At 42.6% G+C, this 16,208-nt stretch overlaps 2 protein-coding genes across 2 annotated transcripts in view; both read right to left on the bottom strand.

Moving 5' to 3' along the window:
- Positions 1-1,553: 1,553 nt before the first annotated feature.
- Positions 1,554-7,504, bottom strand: tmem70 (transmembrane protein 70). The gene is made up of 4 exons (XM_079570219.1): positions 7,246-7,504; positions 5,942-6,056; positions 4,874-5,105; positions 1,554-1,945 (listed from the first exon to the last, which is right to left on the bottom strand). The coding sequence occupies exons 1-4, from the start codon at positions 7,447-7,449 to the stop codon at positions 1,741-1,743; spliced, it is 756 nt and encodes a 251-aa protein (XP_079426345.1). The 5' UTR covers positions 7,450-7,504; the 3' UTR covers positions 1,554-1,740.
- Positions 7,505-10,537: 3,033 nt separating this feature from the next.
- The window catches only part of znf622 (zinc finger protein 622), a 368,360-nt gene continuing 362,689 nt past the window's right edge, over positions 10,538-16,208 (bottom strand). The window contains exons 6-8 of the mRNA XM_079570191.1: positions 14,663-14,778; positions 13,982-14,125; positions 10,538-10,735 (exon numbers count right to left, since the gene is read on the bottom strand). Of these exons, the coding sequence (XP_079426317.1) occupies positions 10,611-10,735; positions 13,982-14,125; positions 14,663-14,778 (385 nt within the window). The 3' untranslated portion in view covers positions 10,538-10,610. The remainder of the gene's footprint in view (positions 10,736-13,981; positions 14,126-14,662; positions 14,779-16,208) is intronic.

Below are 16,208 nucleotides of genomic sequence, written 5' to 3'. Positions count from 1 at the left end.
GTGAATATAATGAATTTTGTAGATTGCTGAATCAATTCCAACAGCTACAATAATATAACTAAAAGGCAACAGAATGATGGACGTGGCATGTGATGTGTTTAAATTCCCTTACCTGTTAAAAGCTTCTGTTATTTCAGAATCAGGAGCACACGCGCTACCAAGGAAAAAAGTTCATTTCGAGCCGTGGGTCCTCGAAGTTAAACTGAAGATGGCTGCTGCAGCTTCTCTGTAAAGTTCTTTTCCCAGTCAAAATTGCAGGGGCAAGGGAAGTGGGGGTAGCGTCAACTCCAAAAATAACAATTTCATTCATTGCCGTGATGACCAAAACTTGCAATTTGCGCATCACAACAATTTATTAGTGATGAGCTAAACGAGCCGAGGCACTGATACACATCATGTGCTGAAAGCAATGCCTCAGCCGAGCTGTATCACTTTGAGAAAAGTCATGTGACCAACACAGTCACTGAGCACAAGAGTCATAGTTTTCTTCACTTTCATGTCGATAGTGAAGTGCAACTCAAACACACAGACTGATAGGCTAGATGATACACCTTCGTGTAGCTCTGTAAGCAGAGCGTCCGGTTAGGAATCATAGGACCGTGAGTACGAGTCAGATGATGGTCTATGGTGGTTTAGTCCTTTGACTTGACATCCACTGGGTCAGTGATTTCATTTGTAGATGGTTGTATTGCTGATACTTCTCATTAATTTATTAATTTGTCTCTTATCTTTATCCGGAGCAGTTTTCCTCGATATAAATTCTCACTCTCAGCTGGTTAACAGTTCAATCCTGATGATTTGGTTCATATTTGTGAATGAGAATAAAGTCAGTGTTGAGTTCGCTGCAATGCTTTTTCACCACCAGATGGCGCTTATAAGCCTACCAACACTGTGTGATGGTGTGACACAATTTGTAAAAGTCTGTGACACACACAACCATCATTACAATTTATACCAGGGCTTTTAGGTAATATGTTTTGAGAAGGAGTGAAATTATAATATGACAGAGAAGCATAATTTATAGTTAAGTATAATGTATTCTTTCACCGTGATTGGTTCCTCATGCCTGGACTCTCTGATTGGTGCATCGCCTCTGACCTGGACGTGCCGCTAGTGTGTGTTGTGTATCGTTAAGGAGTCATTTGATTAGATTTGTGTTAAGACATTTGTATCTTTGTTTTTACTTTATTAGTTCTTACTCTGAAATGAGCCTTCTTTTGTTGTTATTTGTTATCCTTACCTAAATAAATAGTAAAACTTTTGACCCATCTACATCTTGGGTTTTACAATAAGATAAGATAAGATGATACTTTTAGGTAATATGTTTTGAGAAGGAGTGAAATTATAATATGACAGAGAAGCATAATTTAGAGTTAAGTATAATTTATTCTTTCACCGTGATTGGTTCCTCATGCCTGGACTCTCTTAAGAGATCACTCTGGAGGAGCAGGTCATAATAATGAAAAACAGAGCTAGACTTTGCAGACAACGAAAACAAACATTTGAAGGAATTTTAATACGATTCCAAACGCAGACTCACGATCTTGTCAGGTTCTACTGTGGTGGTACTTTATTGATTTGATTTAAAACAGCTATTAGATTAGAAATTGGGTGTTGCCTGTCCTGGCAGTTTAGTCTCAAAGTTTTGAAATGGGGTTGAGGCTGGTTTAGGTCCTGGTGGGCTTTTGAAAGCCTTCTCTGTTCTGATGCCTGTTGAGTCTCTGGGTCAAGTGGGGCCTCTCAGCTCTTGTCCAGTTGCTCGGGACAGAAGGTGAAGGGCTTGTCGTAGCCCATGAGGTGGTTGTAGTGCTGAGGTACAGTGAAGAGGTCGGGGTTGACCAGCAGCCCCATCCTGTCGGCATAGAATGTGGTGAACATCCTACTGACGTCCGGCAGCCGCACCTTCGTCTGGTGAAACACCGTCCTCTTCTCGGTCAGAAACATGCTGTAGGCAAGGCAAGGTTATTAAGAGTTATTCAAACTGCTCTACAGAACAAGAGGTACAGCGGGAACCATATGTTTACATACACTTCATACACATTGGCATTTATGTGTTCACTGACATGAAACCAATTTTAAAATTATTTATATTTGTCAAATGCCAGAAAAATTATGGATAGAATTTTACACAATTTTGTATTACTTTTTACAAAAGCAAAACTTTACGTTCACTAAGATTACTATACCTTTAAACACTTTGGGAAAGACCAGATGACAATGTCATGACCTTGGAAGCACAAGTCTAGTTTCAAGACACTTGAAGGTCCAGGTACATTGGTTAAAACAATGATGGAAATGACCAGTCATCAAACAGATAAAGAACCTGGTCAGAGTTTGTCATTATCCAGGGTGACACAAGTCCTGTACCGACATGGGCTGAGAGGGAACTCTGCCAGGAGGAAGCTCTTACTCCAAAAGAAACATCAAAAAGTGAGTTTGGAGTTTGCAAAAAAAAAAGGATGAAGACTTTAATTTTTTGAGACAAAAAAGAAAAGAAAATGGCCATAATGACCATAATGCTCATCCAATTATTGTGAGAAGCTTGTGGAAAGAAATCCAAAACGTTTGACCCAAGTTAAACAGTTTAAAGGCAATGCTACCAAACATTAATGAATTTACTGGCATTTGACAAATAGAAATATTGTTTTAAAATTCAAATTGAACTAAAGATGAGATTGATCTTGACCGTGCCTTTTTTTTTTTTGACTGGGCACCGACTGGGAAGAACATAAATCTATGATGTCATAAATAATCCAAAAATGTTAATCCACTAAATAAATGCATTTTTGTAATGTATCAAATATCTTTTGGAAATATTAATAACTATACTGCTGTTATTGATACAAAGAAATGATCTGTTCAAATTTTGAAATTATTTCAAAACCAATAAAGATTCTCCATGCAAGGCTCGAACCAGCAACCTCTTGGAATTGCCCAGCCATGCACAGGATCCACTTCACCACATAGCTTCCATATTGCATCAGAATGTCAGTATACATTGTGAACAGTCCAAATGAGTATAAAAAATAAAACAAAATCACTGCAATGCTTATTTCAGTTGGTTGAATGAATATAGAGCAATGTATACACAAAACAGCAAAATCTGCTGGCGAATCATGGTTTTAATGACATCAACTAGCCTGGCAGTCAAAATTTTGAGCAGAAAAAAGGCACAAATCTCTGACATGGCAGAACTGTGTCCAAAATGTTGAGTGTAAAACAGAGGGCCGTGCGTAAAACGGAAGCTCGTGCGTAAAAGAGAAACTTGTGCGTAGGACAGTTTTTTCTTTACAACTTGGACATTTTACACACACGTTGTTCATTCACACTTAAAGGAACAGGCCACCGTTTTTACACACTGAGATATGTTCTTACCTTAGCTTTGACGAGTTCTATAGGACCTGTCTGGTCTTCACCCGTGTCCTCAGTCACGTACCACAGCGCAGACGGCGTTAGCCTCTCCCTCTCTCCTCTATAGCTCCAAAACAGGTCAAGATAGAAGCTACCAAGCTCTTCCACGTTTTTCCTATTTAAATATGGTTACGTGAAGTGTTCCACTACAAAGTATAATTACACAAAATTAAACAATGTGGATTTTCTAAGCGGATAAAAGGGGGGACTATATTGTAAGGCGTAATAATACCAGGAGTAGTTCGAAATCCGCGCAGTAATCTTCACTTTACGGTGCGGATGCCAAACTACTCCTGGTATTACTACGCCTTACATTATAGTTCCCCCTTTTATCCGCTTAGAAAATCCACATTGTTTAATTTTGTGTAATTATACTTTGTAGTGTAACACGTAACCATATTTAAATAGGGAAAATGTGGAAGAGCTTGGTAGCTTCTATCTTGAACTATTTTGGAGCTATAGTGGAGAGCAGGAGAGGCTAAATGCTAACGCCGTCTGCGCTGTGTTTACGTGATAGAAGGCACGGGGGAAGATCAGACAGGTCCTAAAGAACTCGTCAAAGCTAAGGTAAGAACATATCTCAGTACGTAAAAACGGTGGCCTATTCCTTTAAGTTACAAAAAAAAAAAAAACATTTTCAAGATTTTCATTAACCGTTAGCCGGGGCCCCTACGGTTACCCATTAGTATGTGCGTTAACGAGCAAAAGGCTTTTCGTCGGTTATGCAATTTTTAACGGTTAATCAGTGAACCATATTAACCTATTAACCTATTACACACGCACACATCTGATTGGCAAATGGTTTTGAAACAATAATGTCTCCATAGGTTATGCCATTTTTGTAATCGTCTAGTGTAATAATAGAAATCGTAATTGAATTTTGATTACTTGCACAGCCCTAGTTTATAGTTTTTGGACAAAAGAGAACATATTTGATTCAAAGCACAACTAACTAATTCCCCAAGAGGCCATCAGTGCCATTGCAGGTGCCGTAGCATGTTGCGTTTTTTCCACTCATTAATTGTCCGTGAGAGTAAATACTACGCTGACAGAAAAGACAAAGGGAGAGAGGGATATTATACATTGTGCCACAACCCAATTACACAATGGAGATTTTTTTTTTACTAAAACTTGGCTGTAAATACTGCTAAAGTGGCTCTAGCCCACTGTTAGCTTTGCCCGTTAGCCTGCTAGCTTCTTCATGATTCCATTAGTGTATTGGGTCTCCGGCTCAGCGCAGGGAAAGTTGCAAGTACGGTTTTCTGGCCAGAGACACCAAGGGGTAGATGAAAACCCACCAAACATCCCATTAACACTAGTATTTCCCCCAGAGGGACTACGAAAAGGATTTATTAAGGTAATGAAGATACTTAGTTCTGCTTAATTGACACTTTTGCAATTGTTCAAATGGTACAACTGTGATTAAAATGATGATGGTTCTTAAACCTATAGTGAGTCTGACCTGTAGGTGACGGCAGTGTACACATCCTGCGTAGGTTCATGGTAAAGGCGCACCACGTAGCCTTTGGTGATGAGGTGGAGCATAATGGGCGTGAGGAAGGTGAAGAAGCCAATGACTCCACAGAACGCAGCCTGCATAGCCCAGCTCTGAGTTCCCAGGCCGGTGTTCAGGAGGATCTGGGGCATGAGGATGATACTGGCTCCACTGGTGCTGTAGGAGAACATCTTCACTCCTGAGAGCACACAGACAGACAACATTACAGCAGGTCACCACTGGGACATGGCCGACAGTCCACCATGATGTTAGTCTGTGCTTCTAGAACAGTCTGTATTCAGATTTGACTGTTATCTGACAAACTGCGTGTGCATTTAGATGCTTCTTCTCTCTTGTGATGTGGTGCGTTCGTGAGGGGCTGTCTTTTCCATGCAGACTTTTAGGAGTCACGTCGCTGAACCGGGAGCAGAAGCTCATTTCCTCAGAGCAGCTTGTTCTGGGCAGTGTTTTATCAAACTTAGAGGTGCTACAGCCGCTGTAGTGTCTCTGACTCTCTCTGAGACCTGTCCACTATGCCTGCATGTCTGCTCCGCCCAATGGCCACTGACTGCTCTGCTTTATGCCCACGACACTAGAAGCCGCCATTGCTGTAGTACCTCCATATCGCCGCTAGTGCCCCATTGAAAAGCATTGGAGTTTAGACACCTTAAAAACAACTTTAACGCCTGGTTTCAATTTTTTCAACACTAGACTAGGCTAGATATTCCTCCTGTGATAACGCAGGGTTAGTAACAATTTAAGAAACCAGGCTGGTTTTAGTAAGAAGAATTTTAGAAGTCTCGTACTAATGAGGGTCGGACTGTTAGCATTGGAGCAGCGCGAGCTACGCGTCACGCAAGGGCCGAGTCTACAGTGAAGATCCCGCCCTTATGCCCTTTTTAGGAACATGCTTTGTCAGAGTTGGGGATGAGGAGTCTGTATATCCGCCATGATTTCCCCCTCGACCGTGGTCATTATGGTAAACGGGGAGGAGTGAGCAGAAGCTGTCCATTTATATACAGTCTATGGTCTGACCTCTGACAGCGGTGCCCAGACTCCCCGTGTAGATGAGTTGTTCTGGTGAGGCCTGTCCACTGGAGGACAGGCAGCGAGCAGGGGGACCGGGGACACGCCGCTGCAGGCACACGCTCTGCAAACACAGCACACATTATCATTATTTACACCACAGTGGGGCTGGACGCTTCTGGAAAAATACGTGATCTTTCTGGTGGCAAAGTATGGTATTTAGATTTGGCCTTAACATTTTCAAAATGAGATTCATTTCTCAGTGCATTTCAAGCATGGCCAGAATTAGGGCTGGCGAGCTATGGATCAGTTGAGAGGACCCTCCCAACGGGGGCCCACATAGTACAGGAACATCATCTACAAAATCACTTAGTTAAGGCAGCTGGGTGGGGGTTTGTTGATGGGGAGCTACTGCCCTCTTCAACTGGCCAGCTCCTGGCTTTTTAACACACTATGTAGGGCTTACACTACACTCTGTACATGAAGAAAAGAAGAAAAAAGGAATGAATTATTATAAAATACAAATGAATATCATACTGAGGATGGTGATGACAACTGGGAAGTCGCAAGATCATTGAGTATAATATGGATATTATTGTGCCTTTTTGACTTAAAATTAATTTTTGGTAATGCTACTAATGTTTGACATTGGTAACAATTTGAAAGGAATATATTAATGATCACCTTTTGTTACTTGCTCTGTACTAGACATCGTACATGAAACCAGACAGCTGTTTCATTTGTTTCTACTTATTACTGGATCAGTACATGTGTAGTTAAATGTGTTAAAATAGCCAATTTGGTGCAATGGTGACGTTTAGTAATCGACTAGATCTTGTGAGTGGTGTAGTCCATTTTATTTGCTGTTGTTTCTTTATTATTGTTTTGTTACCTTTGCACTATGCTCTTTGTTTCGATTGTTGGGTGGGCGCTTAAGCCTTTTGCTTCAGCTCGACATAACTGCTCAAATAAATAAATCATAAAAATGATTGCAGTAAAAATAGAACCCACATCAATGACATTGATGAACTATTTCTCAAGAAAAAATATATGTTCTCAGAATTTTTTATTTAATGCCTGTTTGAATCAACTTTTTGCTTTTATGATATATACACATATATTTATGCTCATGACTTTTAAAGCCTTAACTGAGTAATAATTCATATGACTGATATTGCTTTTTAATGACACTCAAACCCTCCTGTTAGAACCATAAGCATCATGTTTGGAACATAAAACACCGCAGGTTTATCTCCAGTGTGACCGACATAAGTCCCTTTAGTTTGAAGGTCCTTACGGGTCAGGAGCCTTACCTTTAGGACAGAGAGCGACCTCCGCTCGGCGTGCAGACCGGGGATATGACCGGGGATATGACCGGGGGTATGACCGGGGGTATGACCGGGGAGCCCTCCACAACAGCGCGCCGACTGAGGCGCTCTGCTGCCGGCGGCCGTGACACCGGAGGCCCGGAGCGCACGGAGGAGGACGCAGCGCTGTGACAACGGTGAAAAAAACATTATAAAAAACAGATCTGCTGAACGAAACACCACGGATGTCTTCTCAACTCACAGGAACTCTTAGGCCAAGTATACCGCCCTCTGCTGACGAGGAGGCGCTCAAAGGGCCGTCTGTACCATGGATATGTAAGCCATGCACTTTTCTGTGTTGTGGCTACAAGGAAATGATTCTGTGTCGTTGATGAAAAGTGAGTGAGTGACGATCTGCAATCTGTGCCAGAACGAAGACAGTTTACAAATGATTTGTTGAAATTTTGCAGGGAATTAAGGACCTGCAGATTCAATTATAATATTTTACATAATAATTTCCGTTTTTTATGTATTCATCATGGTGCTCTCTATTAAAAATGTGTAGGCCTATGCTTTTGTGGCATTACCAATTTTATTGTTGAATATAGACTAGTAGATTTTATTCATACACTGCTCACAAAAACTTAGGGCACGCTCAAAAAACACAATGTAACTCCAAGTCAGTCAAATTTCTGGGATACCAGACTGTCCAGTTAGGAAGCCACGCTTATTGTGAATCAGTTTCACTTGGTGTTGTGGAAATTAAACAGACAACAGGTGGAAATGAGAGGCAATTAGCAAGATCACTCCAAAAGAGGAATGGTTTTGCAGGTGGTGACCACAGACCATTTCCCTGTCTTCATCCTTTGTACCGTATTTTTGGAACACTTTAGCATTTGTCCAGTGTTCTCACCACTAGAGGTATCATGAGGAGCATCTACAACCCACAGAAGTTGCTCAGGGAGTGATGCTCATCCAAAATGGCACGTCCATTCGTGCTGTGGCAAGAAGGTTTGCTGTGTCTCCCAGCGCAGTGTCCAGAGCATGGAGGAGATACCAGGAGACAGGCCAGTACACCAGGAGACCTGGGGGGGGGCGACCGAGGTCAACAACCCAGCAGCAGGACCGCTATCTGCTCATTTGTGCACGGAGAAACAGGAGAAGCACTGCCCGAGCCCTACAAAATGACCTCCAGAGGGCCACAAATGTGCATGTTGGTCCTCAAACGGTCAGTTTGAGTACCAAGACCGACTTGGTACTCAGACTGACTCCATGAGGGGGGTATGAGGGCCCGACGTCCACAAGTTGGGCCGGTGCTTATTGCCCAACACCGTGCAGCACGATTGGCATTTGCCCCAGAACACAGCGATTGGCAGATTGGCCAATGGTGCCCTGTGCTCTTCACGGGTGAGAAAAGTCACATGACCGACACATTCACTGTGTCATTTTGTATCATGTAATGTCATACGCAACGAGCAGCAGCGAGTAGCAGGGGGCGCCAGTTGAACGAGAGCATGGCTCATGTTGTCATTTGGGATTTATGTAGGGTACCACACACTGATCCCATGGGTGCTCCCGGGCTCAAGCGCCCGCCCTGGGCTGCCCAAATCCTTGGGCACGAGGCAATTCTGCCTTGATAACAAAATTATTCAATAGATAGCGTGTAAAGCAAAAGAGACATTGTTTTCTTCTCTTTCATGGCCATATTGAAGTGCAACATAGACACACAGACTGATAGGCTAGTAGCCTACATGACAGCCATTGATATACTGGTCATGTAGCTCTGTAAGCAGAGCGTCCGGTTGGGAATCATAGGGTCCTAAATTTGAGTCAGATGATGGCCTATGGTAGTTTAGTCCTTTGACTTGACATCCACTCATAAACAAAAGCAGAAATACTTCTGGTGTCACATTATTGTCACAGGCACTATCCTTTATTACAGTGCCTCTCGAAAGTATTCATACACCTTGAACTTTTGTACATTTTGTCATGTTTACAACCCTAAACATAATGATTTTATTTTGATTTGTTTACTGAACGTTCACACACAAGTAACAGACCTGACCTAAATCCTATTGAAAATCTGTGGAATAATGTGAAAACTGCTGTTTACAAACGCTCTCCTTCTAATGTGACAGAGCTTGAGTTGTTTTGTAAAGATGAATGGGCTAAAATGTCACTCTCTACATGTGCAAATCTTCTAGAGTCAAACCCCAAAAGACTTGCTGCTGTTATTGCAGAAAAAGGGGGTCCCACAAAGTATTCATTCATGCTGTATGAATACTTATGCACGCCCAGCTTTTCGGTTTTCTATTTTTTGAAAAATAACAGAATCATGTATCATTTAGCTTTCACTTCACTTACTTGTGTGTGAACGTTCAGTAAAATAATCAAAATAATCATTGTGTTTAGGGTTGTAAACATGACAAAATGTGCAAAAGTTCAAGGTGTATGAATACTTTCGAGAGGCACTGTAAATCTTGGTCAGTGACTTCATTTGTAGATGGGTGTATCACTGATACTTCTCATGAATTCTCATTTTTTTGTCTCTATTATCCTTATCCGGAGCCGTTTTCTTCTGTGTAAATTATCACTCTCAGCTGATTAACCAGCTCAATCCTGACGATTTGGTTCAAACTGAACTCCCTCCCTTTGCTCCCAACCCTCACTACTCACCTCCCACTCCACAACCAAGGACGAGAGAACGATAATTTCAATTTTTTTTTTTTTTTATCTTATTTGTACTTGAGTAAATATTTTGGCTACTTGACCCACTTCTGACTGAATATTTAAAAAAAAAACATAACTGAGCTACAATTCTCAAATGTTTTAATCGAGTAAATAACAGCATAACAGAGCGAGTGGGACTCAGAAAAAGTATGCAGAAGGGAATGCAGCTGAGGACCAGATCTAAACAGATGAGAGCATTGGTGCTACATGCACAAGAAATACAAATAGTTTGAGCATTTTATTAAGAAACTCTGCAATCGCTTGCACCTCAAAAATACCATTTAAACTTTAAATCCTGTAAATTTAATAATCATTTCACAATATATTTCAAATGCTAATGTAGTTCATTTATTAGACATGTTCAAATATAGAGCTACACACATACATATATTTCTTTTTATTTATCACAAATTGATCAGAGAATTGTTAAAGAACTGGAACGATGAAATGAATTGTTAATGGTATTGATACAGATCAAATCAATGTCTCTCAGTTTAGTTGGCTGGGTGTTCTCAGAGGAAAGTGACACTTGTACCAGCCCCAGGCACTGATGAAGCCTGTGGTGCAGTCTGTGATGATGAAGCCTGGGGTGATGAAGCCTGTGATGTGGCTTGTTGTTGCTGGTTGATACAGTCCCACATCTAAAACATGACCTGAGCTCTGAAGTGCTTCTGCTTGGTGCTGTTGTGACACATTCCCATCTTTAACGTCCATTTGGACTTCATCATCTGGACGTACTGCATGTCCCTCTGCTGCTGTGGACCACCTAAAGAGAAGAAAAACAAAATGTATAGTTCAGAGGGGGGGTAATACATTTACTCAAGTACACGTGAGATGGGTACTAAAACCCGGTATCAGGCATGTCTGCCAGTCCCCCTGGATCTGCTAAGCTCCAGGGAAAGCAGCCATGAAAGGGTTCGGAGCCTTACCCTTTCATGGCTGCTTTCCCTGCATCTGATCTGTTCTTCCCCACGGTCCGCCTAGACATTATCAGGATGTGCTTCTCTCTCTCCAGCCGTGCCCTGTCTACTTTCTACTCAAAAACCTGAGCTATTGCCGCTAACCTGCAATCACAGATTTTAGAATGTTTTCATTTAGTTTGATTCCCCAGCTGTGGAGTGTGTTGAAGCTAGTGGTGCGTGAGTTTGGCTAGCATGAGTGTTCAACTGGTCAACACACTTATTAAACCTCGCTATGCGAACTCTGAACTTTTTTCATGTGACTGGTAAGTGTATGCTTCTTTCTCCTTTGACTCAGTTTGATCTGCCATCCATCTATTTTCTTTCGCTTTATCCGGGGCCAGGTCGCGGAGGCAGTAGTCTAAGCAGAGATGCCCAGACTTCCTGATCCACTCGATACAGCGACCGCATCACTGCCGACGCCGCATGATGCGTCTATCTATCTCATGCTCCATCCGTCCCTCACTCGTGAACATGATCTCGAGATACTTGAACTCCTGAGGCAAGGACTCTCCACCGACCTGAAGAGGGGAAGCCACCCTTTTCCGGTGGAGAACCATGGCTTCAGATTTTGAGGTGCTGATCCTCATCCCTGCCGCTTCACACTCGGCTGCAAACCTCCCCTAGTGCACGCTGAAGGTCCTGATTTGATGAAGCCATCTCTGCTCTTTGCAGATGATGTTGTTCTTCAGCAGAGATGCAGCAAAACATGTGGATTGGTTGGGAGAACCACAAACCCTTGAGCACCCGACGAAGGGTATAGAGCTGGTCCAGTGTGCTGACGAAAACCACACTGTTTCTCCTGAATCCGAGATTCAACTATCGACCGGATCCTCCTCTCCAGCACCCTGGAGTAAACCTTACCAGGAAGGCTGAGGAGTGTAATCCCTCTATAGTTGGAGCACACCCTCCGATCCCCCTTCTTAAAAGAGAGGGACCACCAGCCCGGTCTGCCAATCCAGAGGCACTGTTCCTGACCGCCATGCAATGTTGCAGAGACATGTCAGCCAAGACAGTCCGACAACATCCAGAGACTTGAGGTACTCAGGACGAATGTCATCCACCCCCGGAGCCTTGCTACCAAGGAGCTTTCTAACCACCTCGGAGACATCAGCTTGGGTGATGGGTGAGCCTCCATTCAAGTCCACAGCCTCTGCTTCCCCATCTGAAGATGTGACGGTGAGATTGAGAAGACCCTCGTGCTCCTTCCACCGCCAAACAACACCCCCAATCCAGGTCAGCAGCTCCCCATCCGCACTGTAAACAATGTTGCTGAAGCACTGCTTCCCTCTCCAGAGGCGCCAGATGGTTTGCCAGAATTTCTTCGAGGCCGACCAATGGTCCTCCTCCATGTGCATCTCCGAACTCCTCCCAGACCTGAATTTTTGCCTCTATGACCGCACAGACTGCATCACACTTGGCCTTGCCTGTACCTCTCAGCTGCCTCCGGAGTCCCAACTCGGCTAAGTAGCCTTCCTTCTTCAGCTTGACGGCATCCCTTACTTCCGGGCGCCACCACCAGGTTCGGGGGTTGCCGCCACAGCAGGCACTAGAGACCTTACGGCTACAGCTACGAGCGGCCGCATTGACAATGGAGGAGGAGAACATGGTCCACTTGGACTCCATGTCTCCAACCTCCCTCAGGATCAGGGAGAAACTCAAGCGGAGATGGGAGTTGAAGACCCTGCTGACAGGGATCCACCAGACGTTCCCAAAGGACCATGACAACATGTTTGGGTCTGCCAGGTCTAAACGGCTTCCTCCCCTGGCAGCGGATTGGCTAACAGCTCAGTCCCTCTCTTCACCGAGTGTCCGAGACACGCGGCCGGAGATCCGATAACACAACTACAAAGTCGATCACTGACCTCCAGCCTAGAGTGTCCTGGTGCCATCTGCACCTATGGACCTATTGTGCTCGAACATGGGGTTCGTTATGGACAAACCGTGACTAGCACAGAAGTCCAATAAGAGAACACCACTCTGGTTCAGATCGGGAGGCTATTCCTAAACACCCCGTCCAGGTCCCACTGTCGTTACCCAGGTGGGCGTTCAAGTCCCCCAGCAGAACAATAGAGTCGTAGCACCGTCTAGTACCCTCCCAGCGACCCCAATAAGGCCGGGTACTCTGCACTGATGTTGGGCCCGTAGGCCGAGACCACGGAGAGTGACCTGTCCCCGACCTGAAGGCGTAGGGACGCGACCCTCTCGTTTACAGAGTGAACTCCAACACGTGGCTGCTGAGCTGGGGGGCAATGAGCAAGCCGAAAGAGGTGCAGAGAGAGAAATGCGAAGATACAAGCGCAGAAATTATTTGTTTGCGATGGAAGGAGTAATGAGAATGCAAACATGAGCGGCATCTTATAAGAGATCAGGGTCAGGATGTAACTGTATTCCACAAACATCAGACATCAATTTAAAAATGTTAGTCCAGTAAACTGTCAAGATATTTGCAAAAATATTAGGGTGTGTTGAAATATCAATGTGACCTAAGAAAAATCTTCTTAGCTTCAGCTTAATACTTCACTACATTTACTTATATGTTTCAGTGTTCAAAAATATCATTGTTCAGTGCAGAGAAAAGGAATCTGTAAATTTGAATAAACTTTGTATCCCTCGATTACTGAGCACCTACAGGCAAAACCAAAGCTTCACTAGAGCAACACCGTCTTTTTTTAGAGCAGAGGAAGAATTTGTGAGGGCCATTTTAAATCAATATTTCCTTTTCTAACCAACAAAGTGTAAGATAATGTGTTTGAGAATATACCAAACACCTGCAAAAACCAAATCTTTAACACTGTTCTCATTGTTTCATGTCTTTTTTCCTCTACCTTTCTTCTTTATTGTGACAAAGTCACAATAAAGCAGAAAGGAGAAAGACAGAGAGAAAGCAGAAAGGAGAAAGACTCTCTGTCTTTCATAAACGTGTGCATATACACAGATACAAAGTAACAAATGTAGCCCTTATTTCTATTCCAACAAAATGCCATTGCTGTCAGAGAGGGAGTGCTGTAAAACAGGTAGCAGATGTGGGTATTCTATGCAAAGTATGTTACCTGCGTTTCCAGCCCAACCCAGAGCCCTGTACTGGTGCAGCACCCTCCCCACGGCCTTGTGGCTGTGGGACAGAGCCACCGTGCGCTGGGTCCCGAAGCGTTGCTTATAGTACTTCATTAGAGAACGGTGACCGATCACAGACCCTGAAAATCACAAATAGCAAATCACAAAGACTGTCAAGTTCTGTGCAAACATTAGAAGTTATTGGATAATACCTTGTTGTATAGATATAAACATGTTCTGAAAAGCATGGGCTTTTTTGTTAGTTTAGCACCTCATATTTAGGTGTTCAGTTGCGTTTCATTTTTCATTGCAATCTGAAACTACTTTAAAAAGTAAATGGCAGCCTGTGGCAGAGACGACATCTCAGACAGTAGCAACCACTTTTGAAACTTTGTGCCAAGAAGAGAAGGGTATTGTAAATTGTGAAGGATTTATCAATGTTACTACTCTCATACTCTCATACATCAAAAGCCTAGGATGGATGAGAGTGTGTTTGAGATTGCGAGTGGGGCACGATGGATGGAAATTAGCCCAAGGCCACAATCCGGTGTGGCTTGTTTACATGCATGAAACCCATGTGTGTTAATTAACATGCACTGTCCTCACCAAATAAACCAAGAAAGACAGAAAGGCTAAAGAACTCTAGTTTCTATATTTGTGTGAGATGAAGCAGAGACCTGATGGGAGTGTGAGCTGCAGTGTCTCCTCGTCAAACTGTAGGCTCTTGTCTTCTGGAAGGTCACTGTTCTCTGTTTTCATGTCGTCGTCCTCCTTTCTGTCTGGATAACTGCTCCTGTTCACACAAAGCTCATTTAGAATGAAGAGAAAAGTAGGGCTGCCCCGTTTGTCGTTTAGTCGAGTTGGCCACAGTTTTCATTAGTCGACTAAATACACAAACTTTTGCATCAAATAAGATGCTCTCAATGTACTAACACCAGAGGCCTGTGGTAGTTCTATGGAATCAGATTCAGACAAAACTATTCAAATTACTTTTAAAGGAGCTCAAATAAAAAAATAATTATAACATATTTTGGGGGATTTCATAAGATATTTTAATTTCAACATAAAAATAAACTTTAAAAAATATCAAAACTTTTAAATGCTATAAACAAGGAGAATAAAAATTGTGGCTCATGCATTTTTGCTTTTGGTGAAAAGCTGATAGATAGGCGAGCTATAGAATAGTGCTTTCTCATTGGCTTTATGGTAAGTAATAAGTATGTGCTCCAAAATGTTAATAAAACATAATTTTTAAGTTTTTATTAACAGTCCCACAAAGTCATTTTGGAGCACATACTTAATAATCATCAAGTCCACAAAAGGAAACGTAGCAGGCCTCTTTGTCTGCACTTTTGTTACCCAGTTTGAAGTGTCTCTCTCTCTGTCACTCAAAACCACTTTTAGCCAGAGAATGCACAATTCTAAGGCCTGCCTCCCGATCAGCTTTTCAACAAAAGTAAAAATTTATGAGTCAAAAGCAAAACTTTGAGTCAAATGCCAGAAGAAAAACAAGGCAAAAAGGGGGAAAAAAACAAAAACATTTTGATAACTATAAAATGTTACTATCAACATTCAAATGAAAACATTTTATTATTATTTTTTTTATTTTCTCTTGTGTACACTGCATTCCAAACCATTATGCAAATTGTATTTTTGTGTCAAAAAGGTAAAACAAAATAATAATAATAATGAAACTCATGGATGGTATCGTGTCTCGGGGCTCTTTGAATCACTGACATTAATCTCAGAGACCTGGGATGATTAGTTGTCAGGTTAAGCCCAGTTAAGGGAAAAACTACTGAAAAAGGATGTTCCACTTTATTAAGCAGATCATCATTTTCAAGCATCTCTCTGCTGATGAAAAGCGTGAAATAGTTGAATGCCTTGGTCTAGGTATGAAAACCTTCGATATTTCATGAAAGATTAAGCGTAATCATCGTACTGATTTGTGGCTGATTCAGACACACTCGGGTTTGTGCAGATAAAGGCACAATGAGGACGGTTTCTGCCAGACAAACATCAGATTAAGAGAACAGATGCTACAAAACAGCAGACAGGTATTTGAAGCTGCTGGTGCCTTTGGAGTCTCCCGAACATTAAGGTGTAGGACCCTCCAGAGAATGCAGTTGTGCATAAACCTTCTATCCGGGCCTGAATGCTGATGAACAGAAACGGCTGCAGTGGCTCAGAAATACATGAAGACTCATTTTGACTCTTCTTCAC

Source organism: Gobius niger, assembly GCF_951799975.1.
Source record: "Gobius niger genome assembly, chromosome: 13".
Taxonomy (NCBI): domain Eukaryota; kingdom Metazoa; phylum Chordata; class Actinopteri; order Gobiiformes; family Gobiidae; genus Gobius; species Gobius niger.
This window is presented reverse-complemented; position numbering and strand designations above follow the sequence as displayed.